The sequence below is a fragment of the Hippopotamus amphibius genome, chromosome 4 (assembly GCF_030028045.1).
Source record: "Hippopotamus amphibius kiboko isolate mHipAmp2 chromosome 4, mHipAmp2.hap2, whole genome shotgun sequence".
Taxonomy (NCBI): Eukaryota; Metazoa; Chordata; class Mammalia; order Artiodactyla; family Hippopotamidae; genus Hippopotamus; species Hippopotamus amphibius.
The window spans coordinates 122560766-122582615 of record NC_080189.1 but is presented as its reverse complement, the minus strand read 5'-3'; the positions used below and the strand labels follow the sequence as shown (position 1 = coordinate 122582615).

Here is a 21850-nt window from a genome sequence, read left to right as displayed (position 1 = left end):
ATATGTCAATACTACTCTCTCACCAGAGCAGTGGATTCAGAATACACATGCTCACTCCCAATTATTCTATAAGTATTAGAGAGACAGATTACAGAATTAGAGAATTATTATAAATCATAGAATATGGTTCATAATCTTCTTTCTCTCAGTGAGAGAGAAGGGTCACAGATGTAGAAAACGGTCTTAAAAAATCAAAGACTTAGGCATCTAGACCCGGGCAGGTAAACAATTTGAGGAATCCCAAAACCCACCATACCATGTCTCAATATAACAAACCCAAACAAGTACAACAATAAGAACATGATAAAACTCTTCATCCCACCAACCATCTAAAATTATGGAAAATTCCTTTCAGTTATCATTTCTGTGATTACAGCTCTCTGAACTGCTTTATGTGGGAAGGCTTCCAAGGTACATTAGGATTAATTTAACACTATTACCTTTAGAACTGTGCTTGAGTCTGGTACACACCAATGAATTTAAGCTCCTGTTTTGTTAGTGTAGGACTGTCATCTTTGTCTAAAGAAAGGAGACACTTTAATTTTGAATTTTTAATAACCAGTTCCTAAAAACTACCATGATAGACAAGTTGAGGAACTTAAGACATTATGAGGAAGAAAACTCAGCAGGGTTAAAGTCAAAAAGGGGGGAAGGGGGATTTTCAGTCATTATACATTTATTTTTCACGAAAATAAATGGGTAGCACCCTAAATATATTACCAATGGCAGTACCATTTAATTAATTTAATCGTAATTCTTATAAATTCATTTCCATTTACACTAATTCCTTCACTCAATAAGAACTTTTCAAGTTCTTTTTTCTCTTGCAATTTCAATGAGATGCTTACAAATTCATTTTGCTTTATAAGTAGTTAACATGCATACTGAAAATGCCTTTTTCTCCCCAGTGGCTGATTCACCATCCAAATGTTAATATCCTTCTGTGTTTATCACTTAAGAGTCTCTGAGGGCTATCTTTCAGGGACTTACAAAGAGCCAAGAGATAAAGTAGCTTGGATGCTTTGAAATGGAAAAAGTTTTACTGTCATATCTATAGTATATGTCTTATACTACTTAGCAAGGCTATACAGTAATTAGTCAAATTCCTTCCTACACAGGAACAAACACTGAAACATATAGCAGCATTTGTTGTATCCTGGGATGTAACAATTTATTGTATAAAAATAACATCAATTAGTTAAGAAGGAAAAACAAGTCTATTGTGATTAAAAAGAAATCAGATCTAGAATGATCTAGAGCCCCTGTTCTCAATCTTCACAGAGACACCTTCTCCCATCAGTAATGCCTCATTACACATAGTGATCTCTCTCGCTCCATCTTTTTTTTTTTTTTTTCCACTGCACTACGCAGCATGTGGGATCTTAGTTCCACAACCAGGGATCAAATCCACACCCCCTTCACTGGAAGCGTAGAGTCTTAACCACTGGCCCGCCAGGGAAATCCCCACATAGTGAATCTCAAATGATTCACAGTTGCACTATAGAACTGTTCTGTCTGAGAACTACTCATCTCTGCTCCTCAATGCTTCCCTGAAATGAAAAGGGGACACATGAAGAATAAAAGCCTAGTTTCCTACAATCTATTCTGAAAAAACCTGGGTAGGATCTCATTCTTGAGGGAGGATGTTCAACTTCCAAATTAATTAGCATTCATATTATTCTCAATCCTATAGCAGATATCTATGAATAACTGGTTGACATTACTTTGCCTCCTCCATCAAATGAGATTTGTTTAATGAGCGTGGTCGTGACAAACTATAAGCACCATAATTAAAGAGAATTTAAAAGCATAGTAAATGGGGCACAGAAATCAATTAGCAATATTACTGCAGTGAAAACAGATCTAAGCTCTTTAGCTACTTTAATCTACTATTTCAAAATTATATTAAAAGTGAGAATTGCCAAGACAAACAAATGAAGCAAATCTATTACTGCAGCAAAGAACCAAGTTACTGTTCTGACAGAAACAAGGCTGCCTAATGAAAAGTTTAATTCCCAAAGAAAATGAACACATTACTAAGAACATACAAAACCGATTCAAGGACTGTGTAGCAACTGACAACGATTTATTCATTCAACATTTATGGAGAGTCTATTACATGATGAGCTAAGCACCAATGAAATAAAGAATAAAACCCAACTCCTATGCTAAACAGTTTTAGTGAGGAAGAAAAACTATGAACAAGTAAATAAATTACTAAACCACCTAGAAAGCACTAGAGCAAAATCAAACCTAAAATAGGATTATAAAAACCAGGCTGATTAACTGGACTATGAAACTAAACTGTAACCCTTGTATACGTAGTACTTATTTCATCATTTATTATAAGCATTTTAAATATACCTACCAAATGAAACAGAGAAGTTTAACTTAGAGTTTAGTAATATCATGAAATCTAAATTCTCTTACTCAAGCTGGCTAGTTCCAAGATACCACCATAAAACAAAATGTTATGAAATACAAGGCATTTCACTTCATAGACATCTATTTGCAGTCCACCCCACCATTACACTGTTTTTTAAAATAGTCAAATGACTATTTTGCCTTTCCAAATTGTCTTAAAAGTTTCCAAAATTTACTAAATATACCTTTCTCCTATCTGTTCAGTTTTCTTTTTCGTCTGTTAGTACAATAATTTTAATATTATTTCTTCAACTCTTAAATTTCCTATATTTCTCTGATCACATAAAATTCATCCCACTGGGTCTATTTTTAAAAAATATATTGGTGAAGTGTTTTCCTGAAAGTATTTTTCTTTGTATTGGCAATATTCTTATTTCCTTATTAAGAAACACCAATTTCAATGTATAGCTGATTCATGTTGCTATACAGCAGAAACTAAATAACACAGCACTGTAAAGCAACTATACTCCAATTAAAAAATAAATTAAAATACACATGATAAAGGGAAAATTTATAAGCATTAAAAAAAGTTTATGAACTATTTTACACACATTCAAAAAAACCACCACCATTAAGTCCTAAGATCCTCTATGAGAAACACCAAATCAAGACATATGCTTAAAATTTAACATCTATGACTATTAAAAATACAATATTTCCATGGTTATTATAGTTTTCAAAACAAGTCTCAATGAAATAGTAAATTTCAATTTTATAAAGTTCTATATAATAAAACATTTTGAGATGTATCAGATACTAGAAAGTAAATAATGAAAGTAATCCAGTCTTCAACTCTTCAGAATCTCAACTTTCTAACGGAAGAGTTTATGGGGTTTTTTTGTTGTTGTTGTTTTTTAAAGTTTCACAAATGTGAGACAAGTATGACTAAGATATAGATCACAGAAACAAAAACAATTGTCTGGAGGAGCAGTAGAAATAGAATGAAGAAAGTATTAGCCCACTACGCACAAGAACCCAGAAGTTTTTTGTTTTTAGTTGATAATTCTATCAAAAAACACCAGGAAAAACTTTGCAAGAGTTAAATCTACGCTTAGGTTTAAATTTTACCTTCATTAGCTAAAGAAAGGAAGAAGGCCATACCAGCAGACACAACCAAAGTCTGTATCATAGATTTTGCAGAGAACAGTCTATCGGGAAACTATGAGTAGCTTATACTGATGCAGCAAAAAGTGGGAGAGAAGAGATGAGACTGGAGAGGCAGGTCAGTGCCAGAAAAATTCCTTATGCCTTGCTAAGGAATACAAATTTATCCCATGAATACCACAAAATTCTTAAAGAATTTAAGTAAGACAGTAACATGGTCTGATGTGCATCTTTAAATAGACCATAGATTCTGGTGGTACCTAGAGAAGAAGCTGGATAATAAATGAAGGTTAGGGGGGTGCTGAAAGAGTTCATATGACAAATTATGTAGAAATGCCAAAGCAGGGGCACTGAAAACATAAAGGAAAAGACAAGTTAAAGTGATGAATAACAGGAAAAACCTTTAAAAAACAAATGTGACAAAGAAAATGAGAGGGAAGAGTTTATAGTTTCAGTCCCTAGCATAACTCTGGTTTAGAACTTCTAGTCCTTTTACTCTATCACACACAGATAAGGAACACCAGAGAAGACGCAGGCTTACAGCGGGAATGTAAGAAGAACTGAGGTTTATTAGGTGGTTGGGAATAAGTGTGAAAATCAAGAGAAAATTCTACATCGGAGGCACAGATTTGGCAATCTAATGAATACAGATGACAGCTGAATCTGTAGGTATGAGTAAGATATTTTCCAACAGAATACACACAGAATGAGAAGTGAGTAAGTAGAGGAGAGGATACTGGGAATAAAACAATTTAGGAGTACTCAAAAGAAATCGTAAAAGACACTGTCATACTCTCAGAAAGACACTGCTATAAAGACCAACTTTCAAAAAAAGATCTGAAATAAATAACCTAACCTTCTACCTTAGGACATCAGAAAAAGAAGAGTAAACAAAAGCCAAAGCTTTTGGAAGAAAAAAGCAGAAGGAAGAAAAAAAAATAAACAGCAGAAATACAATAAAGAACAGCAAACCTATTTTTAAAAATGAATAAAATCACAAATTGCTTTAAAAGAACAAAAGTGCATATAAAGCAATTATACTCCAATTAGAATAAAATAAAATAAAATAAAATAAAATAAAATAAAATAAAATAAAATAAAATAAAATAGCTAAATATTCAGCTAGACTGACAGAAGAAGAAAAAGGAGAGAAGACTCAAATATACCATAATCGGGAATGAAAGGGGATATTACTACCCACATTATCAAAAAAATTTTTAAGGATTATGAAGAGAATACTATGAATAACTGTATGCCAACAAATTTAAAAATCCAGATGAAAAGGGCAAATTCTTAGAAACATCCAAACTACAAAGATTGATACAATAAGATACAGATTTTTCTCCGAAGAAAATATACTAATGGCCAACAAGAACATGAAAAGATGCTAATTCATTAGTCATAAGGGAAATGCAAATTGAAACCACAATGAGATACCATTTCACACCCACTTGGATGGCTATGAAAAACAACATTGAAAATAACAAGTCTTGGTGAGGATGTTGTGAAGTTGGAACTCTCATATACTGTTAATGGAAATGTAAAATAGTACAGCTGCCATGGGAAACAATTTGGCAGGTCCTCAAAAAGTTAAACATGGAGTTACCATAATGACCCAGCAATTCTATCCTAAGTATACATGCAAGACAAATAAAAAATATACACTCACACAAAACGTATTTTTGTGTGAAAGTTCACAGCAGTATCATTCATACTAGGTCAAGAAGTGGAAACAACCCACATGTCCATCAACTGATGACTGGATAAACCAAATGTGGTATATATCCATACAATGTGTATCAGCCAGCCATTAAAAAAAAAAAAGTGCTGATATGGAAAACATCATGCCAAGTAAAAGGAACCAGACACAAATTCCCTCTACATGTAATGTCAAATATATGCAAATCCATAGAGACAGAAAGTAGATTACTGATTGCCAGGGTATGGAGGGGGAGGGGAATATATTGGGATGTATGTGATTTACTTTGGGACTGATAAAAATGTTCTGGCATTAGTGATTACAGTTGCACCACATTATGAATACAGCTGACCCTTAACAATATGGATTTGTACTGCATGGGTCCACTTACACGTGAATTTTTTTCAATACTAAGTACTGCATTACTACATGATCCTCGGTTGGTTGAAACCATGAATGCAAAACTGACGACAGGGAAGAAAGCTGTACACGAAGGGCCAATCCTAAATTATACGTCAATTTTTTTACATGTGAGGAACATCAGGGCCCCTAACCCCTGAGTTATTCAAGGGCCAACTGTATACCAAAAACCTTTGAATTATATACTTTTAAATGGTTAAAACTGTAACTTTTAAATTAAATAAATTTTACTTCATTAAAAACTGTGGGGGGAAAGATAAGATACTGGAGAAGTAGAACAAGAACCACCTACTCTGAAAACAGATGAGAGAAGTATGAAAGTGAAGTAAGGGGTGTAATTTTATACATACATGCAAAACAAAGCAAAGGAATGATAAAATTCAGCATAGCCATTAACCTTGGGGAACGCAACGGTGAAGAGCATTCACTATATTCAACAGTGCTGGTAACATTCTATTTCTTAAATTGGTGATAGATTCCTAAGTGCTCATTTTATTAGTGTGTGATATACAACTTATACACATGGCCTTTAATGCATTAAGTATTTCACAATAAAAGTTGAAAAAGGATCTTTGAAAATATGGCAAAATATTAACAGGTCTTACATCTGTTATAAATTCGTAATGCCTGTACTTTTCTATAAATTTGAAGTATTTTACAATTTATAGAAAAGATAGAGGAGAATGGTATAATGGAATACAGAAAGCTTCAAAACAGAGTGGCCAACAATTTCTCTGCAATGAAATCAAGTAAAATAAAAAACTGACTGTCTCCTGGAACTGGCAACCAGAACTGGTCACTAGTAAATTTAAGGGAGAAAAGTTAACAAAAAAAGGTGCTAAAACCAAAATTATTCAATAAATACACGTACTGATAAAACCTAACACTGGAAATGATTTAAGTAATACCTTCTTAAAGTATGGCAGTTAAAATAATTGTGAGCAGACATGGTGTGCAGATTAAAGCCTCCCCTGCAACCTGTCCCCAAGGTGTCCATGCCTTAATGTCCAGAATCTGCAAATATGTCACCTTAAATGCCAAAAGGGACTACGTAAATTTATCTTGGGACCTAGAGATGCAGAGTTTATCCTGAATTGTCTGGGTGGGCCCAATCTAATCATCGGACTCCTCATAAAGTGTATCTAAGAATCTGACAGGCTGAAGCATTAGAGAGGCTTCTCCCCATAATTGGTGCCTCTGAAGATGGAGGATTGGGGACCACAAGGCAAGGAGAGCAGGCAGCTTCCCAAACCAGAAAATATAAGGAGAAATCTTCCTCTAGAGATTTTAAAAAGGAACTAGGCCTCCCAATACCTTAATTTTAACCCAGTGAGGTCCACGTCAGACTTCTACAGAACTGTAATAAATCTGTGTTGCTTTAAAGTTTGTGATAATTTATTAGAGCAACCATTAAAAACAAATACAGAAGAATAAGATGAAATGTAAATTCTTCTTTTTCTTTCCTCCCCCCAGTGACAAGTCTTAAGCTTTTTACTGCTTGATGCTCAACATAATGAAGAAAAGAATTTTAAGCTAACATTTGACACCTCACACCCATTAGATGGTTACTATCCAAAAAAAAAAAAAAGCAAAAAACAATTAAGTGTAGGCAAGGTTACTGAGAAACTGGAACCCTTCTACACTGTTGGTGGGAATCTAAAATGGTGCACTCACTATGGAAAACAGTATAATGCTTCCTCAAAAATTAAAAATATAACTATGTATGAAATAAATAAGCTACAAATGTCTATTGCACAGCACAGGGAATACAGCCAATAATGTATAATAACTTTAGATGGAGTATAATCTATAAGCATTTTGCATCACTATGTTCCACACCTGAAACTAATATAATATTGTAAATCAACTATACCTCAATTCAAAAAATTAAAAATATAACTACCATATGGACCCAGCAACTGCACTTCTGGGTAAAATGGAGATTCAAAAAGGTATCTGAACATCCATGTTCAAAGCAGCTTATTCACAATAGCCAAAAGGTAAATGCAACCCAAGTGTCCCTTAACAGATAAATGGAGATGTGGTATATACATACAATGCTGTATTAATATTATTCAGCCTTAAAACGGAAGGAAAGGAAGCATTCTGACACATGCTATAACATGGATGAACCTTGAGGACATTATGCTAAGTGAAATAAGTCAGTCACAAAAAGACAAATATTGTATGATTCTACGCACATGAGGTATATCTAGAGTAGTCAAATTCATACAAAGTAAAATGGTGGTTGTCAGGGGCTGGGGGAAGGCGGAAGTGGGGAGCTGTTGTTTAATGACTATAGTTTCAGTTTTTGTAAGATTAAAAAATTCTGGAGATTGGTTATACAACAATATGAACATATTTAACACTACTTAACTGTACACTTAAACATGGTTAAAATGGCGAATTTTATGTGTATTTTACCACAATTAAAAAAAAAAAAAAAAAGACGACACTTGGGGAAAGAGGAAACACAAACGTGGATTTTTTCCAACTAAGTCCTAGCAACTCTCCTTCAGTCCTCCACAGGCTAAATATCACTTCACTAGGTGCCAATTCTACGCTTGTCTTTGCAACTGGAAATATAAGTCCAGAGCAATTAAGCAAGAAAACAAAATAAAAGGCATCAAATTGGAAGGGAAGAAGTAAAACTGTCACTATTTGCAGATGACATGATACTATATACAGAAAACCCTACAGACTCCTCAAAAAAATGTTAAAGCGAGTAAACAAATTCAGTACAGTTGCAGAATATAAAGTCAATAATACAAAATCAGTTGCATTTCTAGATACTAATAAACTATCAGAAAGAGAAATTTATAAAACAATCTCACTAATAACTGCATAATAAAGAATAATACCTAGGAATAAATTTAACCAAGGATGTGAAAGATCTCTACACTGAAAACTAAAAGACATTAATGAAAGAAACTGAAGGCAGAAATAATAGAAAGATTTCCATTTTCATGGATTAGAAGAATTAATATTGTTAAAATGTCCATACTACCCAAAGCAAGCTACGGATTTAGTGTAATCCATATCAAGATTCCAATGGCACTTTTCAGAGAAACAGAAAAAACAATCCTAAAATTTGTATGGAACCACGAAAGGCCTCAAACAGTCAAAGCAATCATGAGACAGAACAACAAACCTGGAGGCATCATGCTCCCCAGTTTCAAATACATTACAAAGCTACAGTAGTCAAAACATAAAAACAAACACATAGATCAATGGAACAGAATAGGGAGCCCAAAAATAAACCCAAGCATGTATGATCAACTTGTGACAAAAGAGCCAAGAATATACAATGGGGAAAGGACAAGCACTACAATAAATGGTGCTGGAAAAACTGGACAGCCATATGCAAAACTGGACTACTGACTTACACTATATACAAAAATCAACTCAAAATGGATTAAAGACTTGAATGTAAGACCCGAAACCATAAAACTCCTAAAAGAAAATATAGGCAGTAAGCTCCTTGATACTGGTCTTGGTGATGACTTTTTGGATTTGATACCAAAAACAAAAATAAACAAGGGGTAGTACATCAAACTAAAGGGCTACCACATGGCAAAGGAAATCATCAACAAAATGAAAAGGCAACCCACCAAAAGGGAGAAAAAATTTGCAAATCATATCCAGCTGACCCCTGAACCAAGGCTTTGAACCGAATTCTATCTAAACTGTTGCTGCATCCTGCTTTGGATGAGTTGTTTGTCATTTCTTTTGTTTCTAAGGCAGAGATAGCAGTACTTGATTTTCAACTGCTCAAGGGTCAGCACTCCTAACCCCCAGTTGTTTCAATTGTTCAAGGGTCAATTATATGTGATAAGGGGTTAATATCCAAAATATACAAAGAACTCCTATAATTCAAGAAGGGAAAACAATCCGAGTAAAAACTGGGCAGAGCGTGTGCCGCAACTACTGAAGTCCACGTGCCTAGAGCCCGTGCTCTGCAACAAGAGAAGCCATGGCAATGAGGAGCCCGTGTACCACAACGAAGAGTAGCCTCCGCTCTCCGCAACTAGAGGAAACCCATGTGCAGCAACGAAGACCCAACACAGCCAATAAATAAATAAGTAAAAAAAAAAAAACAAAAAAAAACTGGGCAGAGGATCTGAAGAGACACTTTTTCAAAGAAGACATACAGATGGCCAACAGACACATGAAAAGATGCTCAATATCACTAATCATCAGAGAAATGCAAATCAAAGTCACAATGAGATATCACCTCACATCTGTTAGAATGGCTATTATCAAAAATACAAGAAATAATTAAAGTATTGGTGAGAATGTGGACAAAAGGGAACCCTTGTTGGTGAGAATGTAAATTGGTGCGGCCACTACTGGGAAACTGTTTGGAGGTTCCTTTACAAAAAACAACCTAAATGTCCATCAATGGAAGGGATGGAATGGGAGATGGGGGTCAAAATATACAAACTTCCAGTTACAAAATAACCCAAGATTTTACAGAAAATCTGTGTTCATTGTATTAATCCCATGACATTAACTTCATTCACCCATGCAAAGAAAAATGACAACTGCCCCATTAAATTAATACAACCCAGTACTATATTGGTTAATAATGGCAAAGGATTTATGTGGCTCCCAAAAGTATCTACATTCTTTTTCATATAAGTATACTGTTTTCAAACTTTCAGCATGCCTCCAAATTCTAATATTGCAAAATTAAAGAGCAAGTCTAAATTCACCTATGCAAACTGAAAATGATGTTTTTATACTTTCCCAAGAATGGTAACATGTTTGGTTTATTCTCAAGGATGCTTCTAATCTCTTTTCCTCTTAGATATCTACTTATTCAAGAGTTCCTTTTTATCTGGAGTATTTACTCTAAGGGTCTGCAGTTCCAGGTTACACAGGGAAGCAAAAGTTATTTTTAAATGTACTCATTAATAAAATGCTCGTTATGGGTTTCCCATTCCAACCACACTAGCCCTCAAATCAACACACTCTCTGTGCCTGTTCATCATGCCATTAGTCTCTTGCTGGGTATAGATTTGTAAACATCTGACAATTAAATTCAAACGCAATACAAATCGACTGCAAATTAAACTACATTGGCAAAATATGCAAGATTTCCTAAAGTTAATGAAAATGTGTTGGGAAAACTTCTTGGAATCATACAGACAGTCTTGAACAAATAAGAGGCATGTCAGTTAATGACTAAAAAGAGAAAATCAACAAGATGACACTGGATTCAAGAATTTTTTTGAACACCAAAGAATTAAGTAAGGTTCCTGGAACTAAAGAAACTCTCAAACATTTTTGCAAAAATAACCTCCATTATAATTATATCTTAAAAGTTAAAAAAAAGCACTTGCCTTATATTCTGATTTCAGAACCCAATCCTGCAAAAGATGCAAGTCCCCTGTAAAAACCTGGCCCCAAATTAGACATAGGGAGGTAGAATAATAAAAGTATTATTATTATCTTAATCCTAAAAATAAAATTCATATTCCCAGTTGTGGAAGAAGCAGCAAATTCCTGATGTAGGTATCAATCACCAACTGCACTGGCAAGAGAGAGCTAAAAAGAACTAGAAAAAACTATCTGCAAAAATAGAAAAATGACTCTCATAAAGGTAGAACAACACTATCACCATTTTGTCTTACAAAGAGACAATAAAAGCCAAACTGATGAACTAAGTTGACCTATTATCCTCCTATAGGCAATCTACAAAAAGTTTTCACTAAGGTGCTGAACAACTGACTCAGAGCTAGTTTTGATTTCATCAACAGAACATGTAAGCTTTCAATGGGGATTCTCCACAAAAGGCAACCTCTGTTAACAAATGAACCACCAGAGAAGAGTCTAATAAAACTTACCATTGTGTATTGCATTCAGCAACTCTGAGAAAGCTTTTAAGTAAGGAAAAAAGGACTTCAGGTTAAGATCATTCTCAAATATACAAAAGAAATACACAGGCATAGACTGAATCAGCATAATGAAATCTCAGTAAGTCTATTTTGTATCATTGCTTAAGTCATTAAAACTACAAGCATGGCTAAGTTTTCACATGGAAAAATTTCTAGATATTGCATTTCATTTGCCAATATATTACCTACTAAATTTAAATAACATGTCAGATATACTGTCGTAATGATGACAAATGTCCTCAGTAATAAATATATATATAAAGCTACTTTTAAAAAGACGTTTAGTAGTGTATGTAATGTCTTTCTCGCTAAAAGTCAGTATCGATAGATGTAATTCTATACAGGTAAATCCAGCTTTGGTCACACTTAACAACATTTATTATAATGAAAAACCTCATTTTATCATCTAACCTGATCAAATATTCTCAATTCCTAGTCTTTAGTATAACAGTCTCAATATATGCAGAGGCCTACGCAAAAAAGCTATCTAATGCCAAATACAAATATTAACATTAAGATTAGTGAAAATCAAAATATTGAAAATATTACTCCATTGGGGAACAGAAGTCACAATTCTGCAATGGAAGCACCATATTAAAAAGCCAGCAATCAACAAAATCTGGTCACAATTTGACTGTAATATGGATCCTGAACACAGGACAAAGCATCAAGTTATCTTTGTAGGAGAAAGAAATATATTCAATTAAGAACCAACTGCATTTTAGAAAATTAAAATTTAAAGGTTCAGAGGTGGCATAATATACTAGAAAAAGCACTAGAGTAGGAGTCAAAAAGCCTGGGTTACCAACCCAGTTCGACAACTTACTAGTTGTTGGACAAGCTCCATCATGCCGATACTGCATGGAAATTTCTGTTGGGAGGGAGGAGAAAGGAAATCAGCAAAGAAGTTGCCAGTGACTTAAGGGTAGAAAAGAAACAGGCCAGAAAAACAGGAAAACATCCACCTAAAAGTCTAGCTGAGAAGGGCAAACAGAACTGCGAGAACAGAAATTATAAGCCAATAATTGGGACATAGGTAGGAGGACCAAACAGGATGGAAATCTCACAACTCTGAACAGGATAGTGTAGAAATGTGTGTATGTGCGTGCACAGGTGTGCAAAGAATGAAGAAAAGACATAAGGGCTTACAAATGAATCTGTATAACAACTGTTTAAGAATAAATGGATTCACATTTATTCACATTTATAAATGAGGAAGTACAGTTAGGCACGGTGATGAACTAATGTGTTTTATATAATTCATTAGATGAGAACAGTGTATCAAAAACATTTGAATGCTATGTTCAATTAGAAATTACAATTTAAGTATGAAAATTATTTAGCTTATATCTGAGCAGAAATCCATTATGACTTATATAACAATATAAAACTCATTAAATCACACTCAGCTTACTTTCTTGTGCCTTTCGTATTTGAGGATGATAATGAATGAAAAGCCATTACTCTTATTCTTTCACTCCACCCAAATAATGAGGATGAGCAGAGGGCGCATGAGACAATAAAACACTGCTAAAAGCAAAATCTGCTCAGAAATGGGAAGTAAATTTCCATATGACATTCCAAAGGAAAAATTAATTGATAAAACCAGGACTAAGGCTGTGACTCAAAAGACCTGTCCTGGGGACTCCCAGGTAGTCCAGTGGTTAGGATTCTGCACATCCACTGCAGGGGGCACAGGTTTGATCCCTGGCTGGAGAACTAAGACCCCACGAGCTGCTACAGGAATTCTCTGGATGTTACTTAACCAAAAATATGACCTCTAGGAACCATGTGTACAGCAGAGCCTTTCAGACAATCATCATTCACACATCTACCTCAGAAGTCAAGTCTAATCATGGGCCCACTCTGAATAACTTGAAATTAAGAAGAAAGACAAAGCAAGGTGGAGAAAGCCAGCACTCACTTTCAATCACTGTAATGTTAAAAGAACCTGACATTAAAAAAATCAAACATGTAGGTCGGTTTAGTATAAGTCCTTTCCAGACGACCCTGGAAAATGAGAATGAGCTGTGGTGGGAGAATTTGCCACCTTGATGCTTCATTAACAAACAAAGGCAATACAAGTGAGATTTTAAAAGGCTACTGAAGAGACAGACATGTTACATTATAGAGAAATGGTAGCTGTTTGAAATGGTGCTAAAAAATATCAAAGGACACTGGTGCAGAAAGATTTTCTCAATGGGGGTAAAAAACGGGAATATGGCTATTCTGGCCTTTGATCTAGTATGTTTACAAAAAGACAGCCATGACATAGGGCCAGCAAATTTTCAGATCATCAAAGACCAAAACAAAATCAGGGGATATGCTAAGAAAGCAAATTCCAAGGTATATCCTGGTCTTAGCAGCATCCAATATCATTTATAATTTTCATTTATAATCCAATATAATCAATGTATATAAAACCATGAACCTGAATCATTAAGATAGATGTGAATTATCTTCACTAACTGTATCTACTCCTTGGCCTCCAGTACTATATCAGTAACTCAACTCTCATTAGATTAATATTTTATCTTTATGATTCCCTTATTTGTTTAAAGAATCAGTCTATTTCTAATTATTTTATCAGAAAGAGACTTCTCAGTTTCACTTTACCAACATAAGTAGACATGACATAAATAGGGATATATTTAACAAGATTCCTTTCATAGCTACATGGGCTCAAGTTAAACTTTCATAACCTTCATATTTCAGTAGAAGCCAGAAGAAACTTCTGTTAAGGTGGTCTACTCACAGTAATAACTTGTCTTTGTGAAATCTTTAAGAATTTAAGATTAAGTATACAGTATCACAATCAAAGGACTGTCTTTCCTAAATCTCCTTTTATAGCATGTATCACCACTAAAGAATTCCATCACTGAAACAGATTTCGGGTATCTGAACTGAGAAAGGTATGGCAGCATTATATTTAAAAACTAGAGACTGAGATTTTTAAGAAAACAGGGAACTGTAAACTTTGAAAGGACAGAGTATGCCCAAAGAAAAGGAATTAATGCTAAGCCATCAACTCATTATTATTTAACGACTACCAAACTTTTCTCATAGAAAATAAGATGTTAATTTTTGTGAAGAAAAATATGCTTTCACTTTAGTAAATCATAAACTCTCCTAATGTAGTTGAGATAAACAGGAAAAGCGAAAAAGGACAAATATAGCATATCAACTCTTCCAAAATGTTCAATGCTTTCAACATCCTAATTTTCAATGTTTCAAAAGACCAGGTGCCTGTTAAGAGCTCAAAAGAACATATGTAGGAAAGAATTCAATCAAAAGTTTAATATAATCTATAAGCCAAAACTTACAATCTTTAGTAGCCACTTAAAACATTTTGTACACGTCTCTATAAAACAGTAGGTCATATATCAGGATGTACTGTGATTTATCTTAATAAAAATCTTATAATACAAGCCCTTGATCAGACAAGTTTAGAGGTGTTTTCTGGGTTTCTAGTCTGACTAGATCTAGGCCTCCTAGAATAAATATCTTGCTATACAGGCTCTACTATAATTTGAACATGTCATGAGAGAATTTTGATTACTCTTAAACTGATACTTCTAACTAATAATCTGAAGAGAATCAACATCATAAGGACCTTATTGTACTTCTGTTTTATAACCTACTGGTGGTAAAAGAGGAGAAACAACCACCACCACAGTAACAGCAGCTGTCCTGCCCATTTCACAAGGTTATTCTAACAAATAAATAAGACAGTAATCAGAGCGTTCTTTAGAAACTGTTAGGTGCTCTCAAATACAAGGTATTATCACTACTATAAGCTTGAGGACGCAATATTATTTTTATAGGAATAAAATTCTTTTAATCGTAAGTTGCCAGAGTAAAGCCCAGGATGCTAATTCTAGGAGAAAGACCACTAGCCTCAAAGTCTGATTTCTTCAGCCTGGCATTCAACTCTCTATAAACCCATCCTGCCCTATTTAATTAACATTACTTTAACTATCCCACAAACCCAAGCGGCTTGTTTCTATGAAGTTTACCATTCAAATATACCTTTACTGTATTTTCTGATAATAATGTTGGCCTTTTGTTTGCCTACTCCAAAGTTTGATTCAAATTTCATCTTCTCCGTAGTCTTTTCCAAATAATTATATATCCTAAAACTGGCCTGTAATACTATGACACAGAAAACTTTACAATAAATAATTTCACTTGCAATCTGGCAATAACACTTGAAAGACAAATACAAAATCACACAGGATACTACTAAATACGTATGTTCTCAGTGATTACTAATAGTATTCATTCTGTTGCTTTTTTTTTAATGTTTACCATTTATTATGTTCAAAGCACTGTGCTAGCAGTGAGGAGACAGTGGTGAACATGACAAACATCCCCTAACCTCCTGGAGCTAGCATTATAGTGCATGTTATAGTCTAACCTAGTAGCTAACAGGTGTTTATAAGATCACGTGCACTGTTACTTGCACATGAATCTTTTTAAAAGGGCATGAAAAACAATTCTTGATAACACAGTACACATTTTCTCCTTCTGATATATTTATACAGGAGAGAGTTTCCTGCTTTTACAATTACTAACTGATTTCTCAACCTAAAATTAGTCCAAAGGAAAAATAAACATTTTCATACTAGTTGTTGCAAGATAAATTGTTGGCTCAAATTCTCTCATTGATCCCGCTGCTTAAAGTATGACTGAGAGGGACTTCCCTGGTGGCACAGTGGTTGAAAGTCTGCCTGCCAATGCAGGGGACACAGGTTCGATCCCTGGTCCAGGAAGATGCCGCAGAGCAACTAAGCCCATACGCCACGACTACTGAGCCTGCACTCTAGAGCCCACGCTCCACAACTACTGAAGGCCATGTGCCTACAGCACGTGCTCTGCAACAAGAGAAGCCACCATACTGAGAAGCCCGTGCACCGCAACAAAACACAGCCCCCACTCTCCGCAACTAGAGAAAGCCCATGCGCAGCAATGAAGACCCAACGCAGCCAAAACAATAAAAATAAAATAAAGGATGTTTAAAAAAAAAAAAAAAGTATGACTGACAGTATACTAGCATGGTTTTAGACCCTCATCAGCAAACATCCCTTGAATTTTATAATTAAGTGTCTCTGGAATCAAGGAAAATGCATAGCTCCACCACTTAGAGCTATGAGAATTCTGTCTCTGTTTCTTCTTCTATACAATGAGTAATAATACTTGTTGCTTGTCAAGTGCTTAAGACAGTACTAAGTTTCAACAGCAGTTAGCAATTCTTAACTTCTGGTAAGAAGGCATAATTCCTAAATATTCACAACATTTAGCCAGCTTCTTCTAGGTAAGAATAGACTTTTTAGTACTAAGCTTATCAACGAGAGAGTGTTCTGATCTAGTCATAAAACTTTTATTTAAATGTGTAAGATTAAATAATATATAAACTCAAGTAAATCTTATTCCATAATTATAGCTTCAACAAGATATATACAATTTTCAGAGTGATTTTAAAACACAGGTTTAAGAAAAGAAATCCTGACAAGTCTAAATTTAAGTCATTTATTTTGGTGAAATAATATTTATGGGAATCTCTCCCTATTTGTTTACCTATTGGTGAGGTAAAAGGGATACAAATTCATATTTTTCTGCCATAGATACACCGCAAATATTGCCCTCTCAAAGTAATCACTGTGTAAAGAACACCATTTCCCATGCCTAAAATCTCCCTAAATCAATAACAGATAGGAAAATCTTTTCAAGAATGTGAATCAGGGCTTCCCTGGTGGCGCAGTGGTTAAGAATCCGTCTCCCAATGCAGGGAACACGGGTTTGATCCCTGAGCCAGGAAGATCCCATATGCCTCGGAGTAACTAAGCCCACACGCCACAACTACTGAGCCTGTGCTCTAGAGCCCGTGAGCCACAACTATTAAGCCCATGTGCCGCAACTACTGAAGCCAACATGCCTAGAGCCTGTGCTCCTCAACAGGAGAAGCCAGCACAATGAGAAGCCATGCACCGCAAGAAGAGTAGCCCCCTCTCTCTGCAACTAGAGAAAGCCTGTGCACAGCAACAAAGGCCCAACACAGCCAATAAATAAATAAATAAATTTTTAAAAAACAAAAGAATGTGAATCAATATTTTAAGTCCATTAATTTGAGGATGTGTGTTTCAAATGGCATCCAAATGCAATTTCTGAAATTCAGTAATTCTCAGACTATGCCTCTACAGATAGGAAATTGGTAAGGATCTCTTCTCATAAGAGCAAATTTAGGCCTAATTTTCTCAGTATGTTACTCACCTGATTCCTATGCCTCTTGCTAAAAATAAATATGAACTAAAACTTTGTCTAAGGGTATTCGTCTAAATTTATTTTTTGTGACTGGGGCTATAACTAATTGCTAAAGCTTTTCTGATCTCAAAGGAAACATAAAATCTTTTCAATGAACTTATTTCTCACTGCAATTTATTATTTCTCCCCTCTAAAACAGTGGTTCTCAACAAAGGGCAATCCTTCCCTCCACAAAATTTTTTGACTGTTACTATGGGCGGGGGAACCTTGGGTGCTACCGGCATCTAGGGGGTAGGGTTTGGGAATTCTGATAAACATCCAAGGCACAGGATAGCAATGCACAAAAGAGAATTATCCCAACTAGAATGTCAATAGTGCCAAGACTGGGGAATCTTGCTCTCAACCATCTTTAATGTTACTAATGAAACAATCCTTCCATAGTTCCCATTCATTTCTCCAAAAAATCTGTCAAACAGGTCCACTGTGCACAGGCACAGAAGCTAGCTATGAGAAATAAAGAGAGAAGGAAATCCCTGGCTGTGTGATCTTAGACAACTTATTTTATGTGTAAGCCTCAGTTTTATCAACTGTAAAATGGGGCATTAACAGCCCCTACTTCATAAAACTGCTTTGAAGATTAAACAAGTTAATAAAGCACTTAACAGACACTGGCACAAGACAAGTGGTAGTTAATAGTTACTATTTTTCATAACTGACCATTACACATGCTCTTTTCTCCCTTATAATGGCCTTTCTTATGTTTACTTACTGAAATTAATGTCTGCATAACTATAAAACAATCCAAAATTCTTTATTTATATAATATACATGAACACTCTTCATTTAAATTCTATTTATTATTTTTTCATGGTATTTTCTACCTATCCTCTCCATCAACCAACAGAACTGACAAAACCTATAATAGTTCTTTTTAGCCAAAATTTCATCATTTCTATGATCAGAAATCTAAAATCAAAACACAGGTTAAGATTTACAATCAACACTTACTTGAAATCATTTATCTCAAATTGAAGATGCAATTTAAAAGACAAATGTTGACATTTAGCTAATATATACACTGTTAAGTTTCTGTCTAAAGACATGCATCTTAAAATTTTTAAAAACTGAAAATAATATTCACATTACAAAGTATAGGTTAAAAAAGCATCCCAACGTGGTGAATAAGAACATATATAAATTCATTCATACTACAGTAAAGATAATGGTTAAAAACAAAAACAAAAACAAAACACACCTGGGAAACACAGCTGAAAACAAAAATAAGTCATTTCAGGTATCTCCTGAAATAAAATGTGATTTTTAAAGTCCGTAAATTTAAATCATTTATCACTGATTGAAAAATACATCAGATGGAGTTAATTCAAGTAGAATCTGTGTGAGGAATTGTTGAGAAAATGAAGACTAACTGAGGTTTAGGGAAAGGAAGCCCCAAAACAAATACCAATCAAAAACAGTGCAGGGACTTCCCTGGTGGCTCAGTGGTGAAGAATCTGCCTGCCTATGCAGAGGACACAGGCTCAATCCCTGTCCTGGAAGATCCCACATGCCACAGAGCAACTAAGCCCGTGTGCCACAACTACTGAGCCTGTGCTCTAAAGCCTGCTCACCACAACTAATGAGCCCACATGTTCCAACTACTGAAGCCCATACACTTAGAGCCTGCACACCGCAATGAAGAGTAGCTCCTGCTCGCCACACTTAGAGAAAGCCCAAGCAGCAATGAAGACACAACTCAGCCAGGGGAAAAAGAAAAAAAAGCAAAAACTATCACACCATAAATGTGAATTCTGAGTTGATTTTTTAAATATGCAAGTGAAGCAAAAACAAAAACGGGAAATTAATTCTAGGTGTTTCATAAGAAATGTATGACTGGGAATTCCCTGGCGGTCCAGCGGTTATGGACTCCGTACTCCCAATGCAGGGAACCAGAGTTCAATCCCTGGTCGGGGAACTAAGAGTCAACATACCACAACTAAGCCTGCATGCCGCAACTACTGAGCCCACATGCCCTACAGCCTGCACACTGCAACTAGAGAAGCCTGTGCAACTAGAAGATGACGACCCAGTGCAGCCTTAATTAAGAATTAATTAGTTAAGGGGCTTCCTAGGTGGCGCAGTGGTTGAGAATCCGCCTGCCGATCGATGCAGGGGACATGGGTTCGATCCCTGCTCCAGGAAGATCCCACATGCCGTGGAGCAACTAAGCCTGTGAGCCACAACTAATGAGCCTGCGCTTTAGAGCCCGTGAGCCACAACTACTGAGCCCATGTGCTGCAACTACTGAAGCCCACGCGCCTGGAGCCTGTGCTCCACAACAAGAGAAGCCACGGCAATGAGGAGCCCGTGCACCACAACAAAGACTAGCTCCCACTCACTGCAACTAAAAAGCAAGGCTGCGCACAGCAAAAAAGACCCAACACAGCCAATAAAATAAATAAATAAATAAGTAAATTTATTTAAAAAAAAAAGACTTAGTTAAATAAAAATATTCCTTAAAAAGAGAAATGAATGACCAATGAACTAGTCTGTATTTAATTAAAATTGGAGTAGTGCCAAATGTTTTTTCCAAAGACCAAACTGTTCTCTTAAGATTGTAACACTTTTCATTAAGATAATTAAATGTCACTTAGCAACTCACAGTATTCTCAAAAAACAATAGTTTAAAATAAATTTGCTTGTTATGGTGAAAGATGGGGGGAGGGTGCGAAAACAAGGGGCCAAGCCTACCTGAACCAAGTGGAGAGGAGCCCACACTAAGACTCTGCACACTCCCATTCCTGAGTGGTGTGGGGGATTTCTGAAGACTAGAGCTGGTTACACTTCCTGCAGCTGACGCTACAGATGACGTTGGTGAAGCAGAAGAAACTGAGAGATGAGAAACATTCTCTTGATTTTTGTTTCCTTTGGGTCTACCAGGCCCATGCTTACTTTGCTTATTTCCTTTTCTTTTCTTTTCCTTTACAGTTTCTTCTTCTATGCCAGAAGTTTGAGCCCGCTTATATCCTGCTGTAGGAAGGCTGGAATTACCCAAATCTCCAGGTGAATTTTCAAAGCTTTTAGGCTGTGAAATAACAGCTGAGGTTGAAGGGAGACCAATTATGGAACTAAAACTATTTACCCCCCCTTCCTGGCTTCCAGACTCTCCTTTATGTACATCTTTGGTTGATGATGACTGCTGAGAGTGAGTGTAACTGTCATTACGCAGATCTGAGTCTGTAAAGCTCAAGAAATCCTGGGGAGACTGTACTGAACTTCCCGAAGATGATTTTACACTGCCTGGAGTTCCTGAAAAACTGCCTGTAGTGGGGGAAAAAAAAAAATGGGGTAGGAAAAGAAAAAATTGGATGCAAAAGTTCCCGTGAGCAGTAGAAATGATACAATCATCAAAAAGAGAGGATGAAAGAAACTATAAAACTTAGGACATCAGTATGTAACAAGGCTAGATTTTTTAAAAGGTTATTACTGAAATCAAGTTTATATATAAAATTATATTATAAAAATACTTGTCATTTTATAGCTATTAAATTGAAATATTAACTCTTGAATTACAAGCTATTACTTGTACAATTACCAAGATAAAAGATGTGCTTTGTTTAACCTACCTTTTACCATGGCAGCATTCCTCAAATCTCCCCCAAATGCCTCGTGTATGCTTGAGGAAGGACTGAAGAACAGCAAAGTCTCAAGGAGACTTTGAAATGACTACAACTGAACTCTGAATGGCTTGGGGAACTTCCTCGTTTGCAATTATTGAAGATATGATTATAAATGTTCCCAACATACAGTAAGATCTAAAAGATGTTGATTAGATCATCAGTTCTGAGTTTTAACTTCAAGATAATGGTGAATGTTATCATTCAGTTACATCTACCCCACCAAAACATGGATTTGATAAAATAATGATCACATGGAACCTATTCTATATAACTCACATTCTCCCAGTCCACCTCCCAAGAAGCTGTATAAAGAGATCAGCCACTTATATTCTGCTATTGCTTTTATGAAAGTAAAATCATAGGAG

At 35.4% G+C, this 21850-nt stretch overlaps 1 protein-coding gene across 10 annotated transcripts in view; it reads right to left on the bottom strand.

Annotated features, from left to right (window-relative positions):
- Positions 1-21850, bottom strand: part of MLLT10 (MLLT10 histone lysine methyltransferase DOT1L cofactor) — a 213373-nt gene that overhangs the window by 43455 nt on the left and 148068 nt on the right. For 6 of the 10 annotated variants that reach the window (XR_009053102.1, XM_057730775.1, XM_057730771.1 and 3 more), the window contains 3 exons: positions 20557-21126; positions 12374-12418; positions 11497-11529 (listed from right to left, as the gene is read on the bottom strand). The exons of 1 other annotated variant lie outside the window; for it this stretch is intronic. Coding sequence is in view for 8 of the 9 variants with exons in the window: in XM_057730775.1 (XP_057586758.1) it covers positions 11497-11529; positions 12374-12418; positions 20557-21126 (648 nt within the window). In the remaining variant the exon portion in view is untranslated. Of the gene's footprint in view, positions 1-471; positions 520-11496; positions 11530-12373; positions 12419-20556; positions 21127-21850 lie in introns of all 10 variants that reach the window. 3 more of the 10 variants (XM_057730780.1, XM_057730777.1, XM_057730774.1) reach the window with 3 other exon arrangements.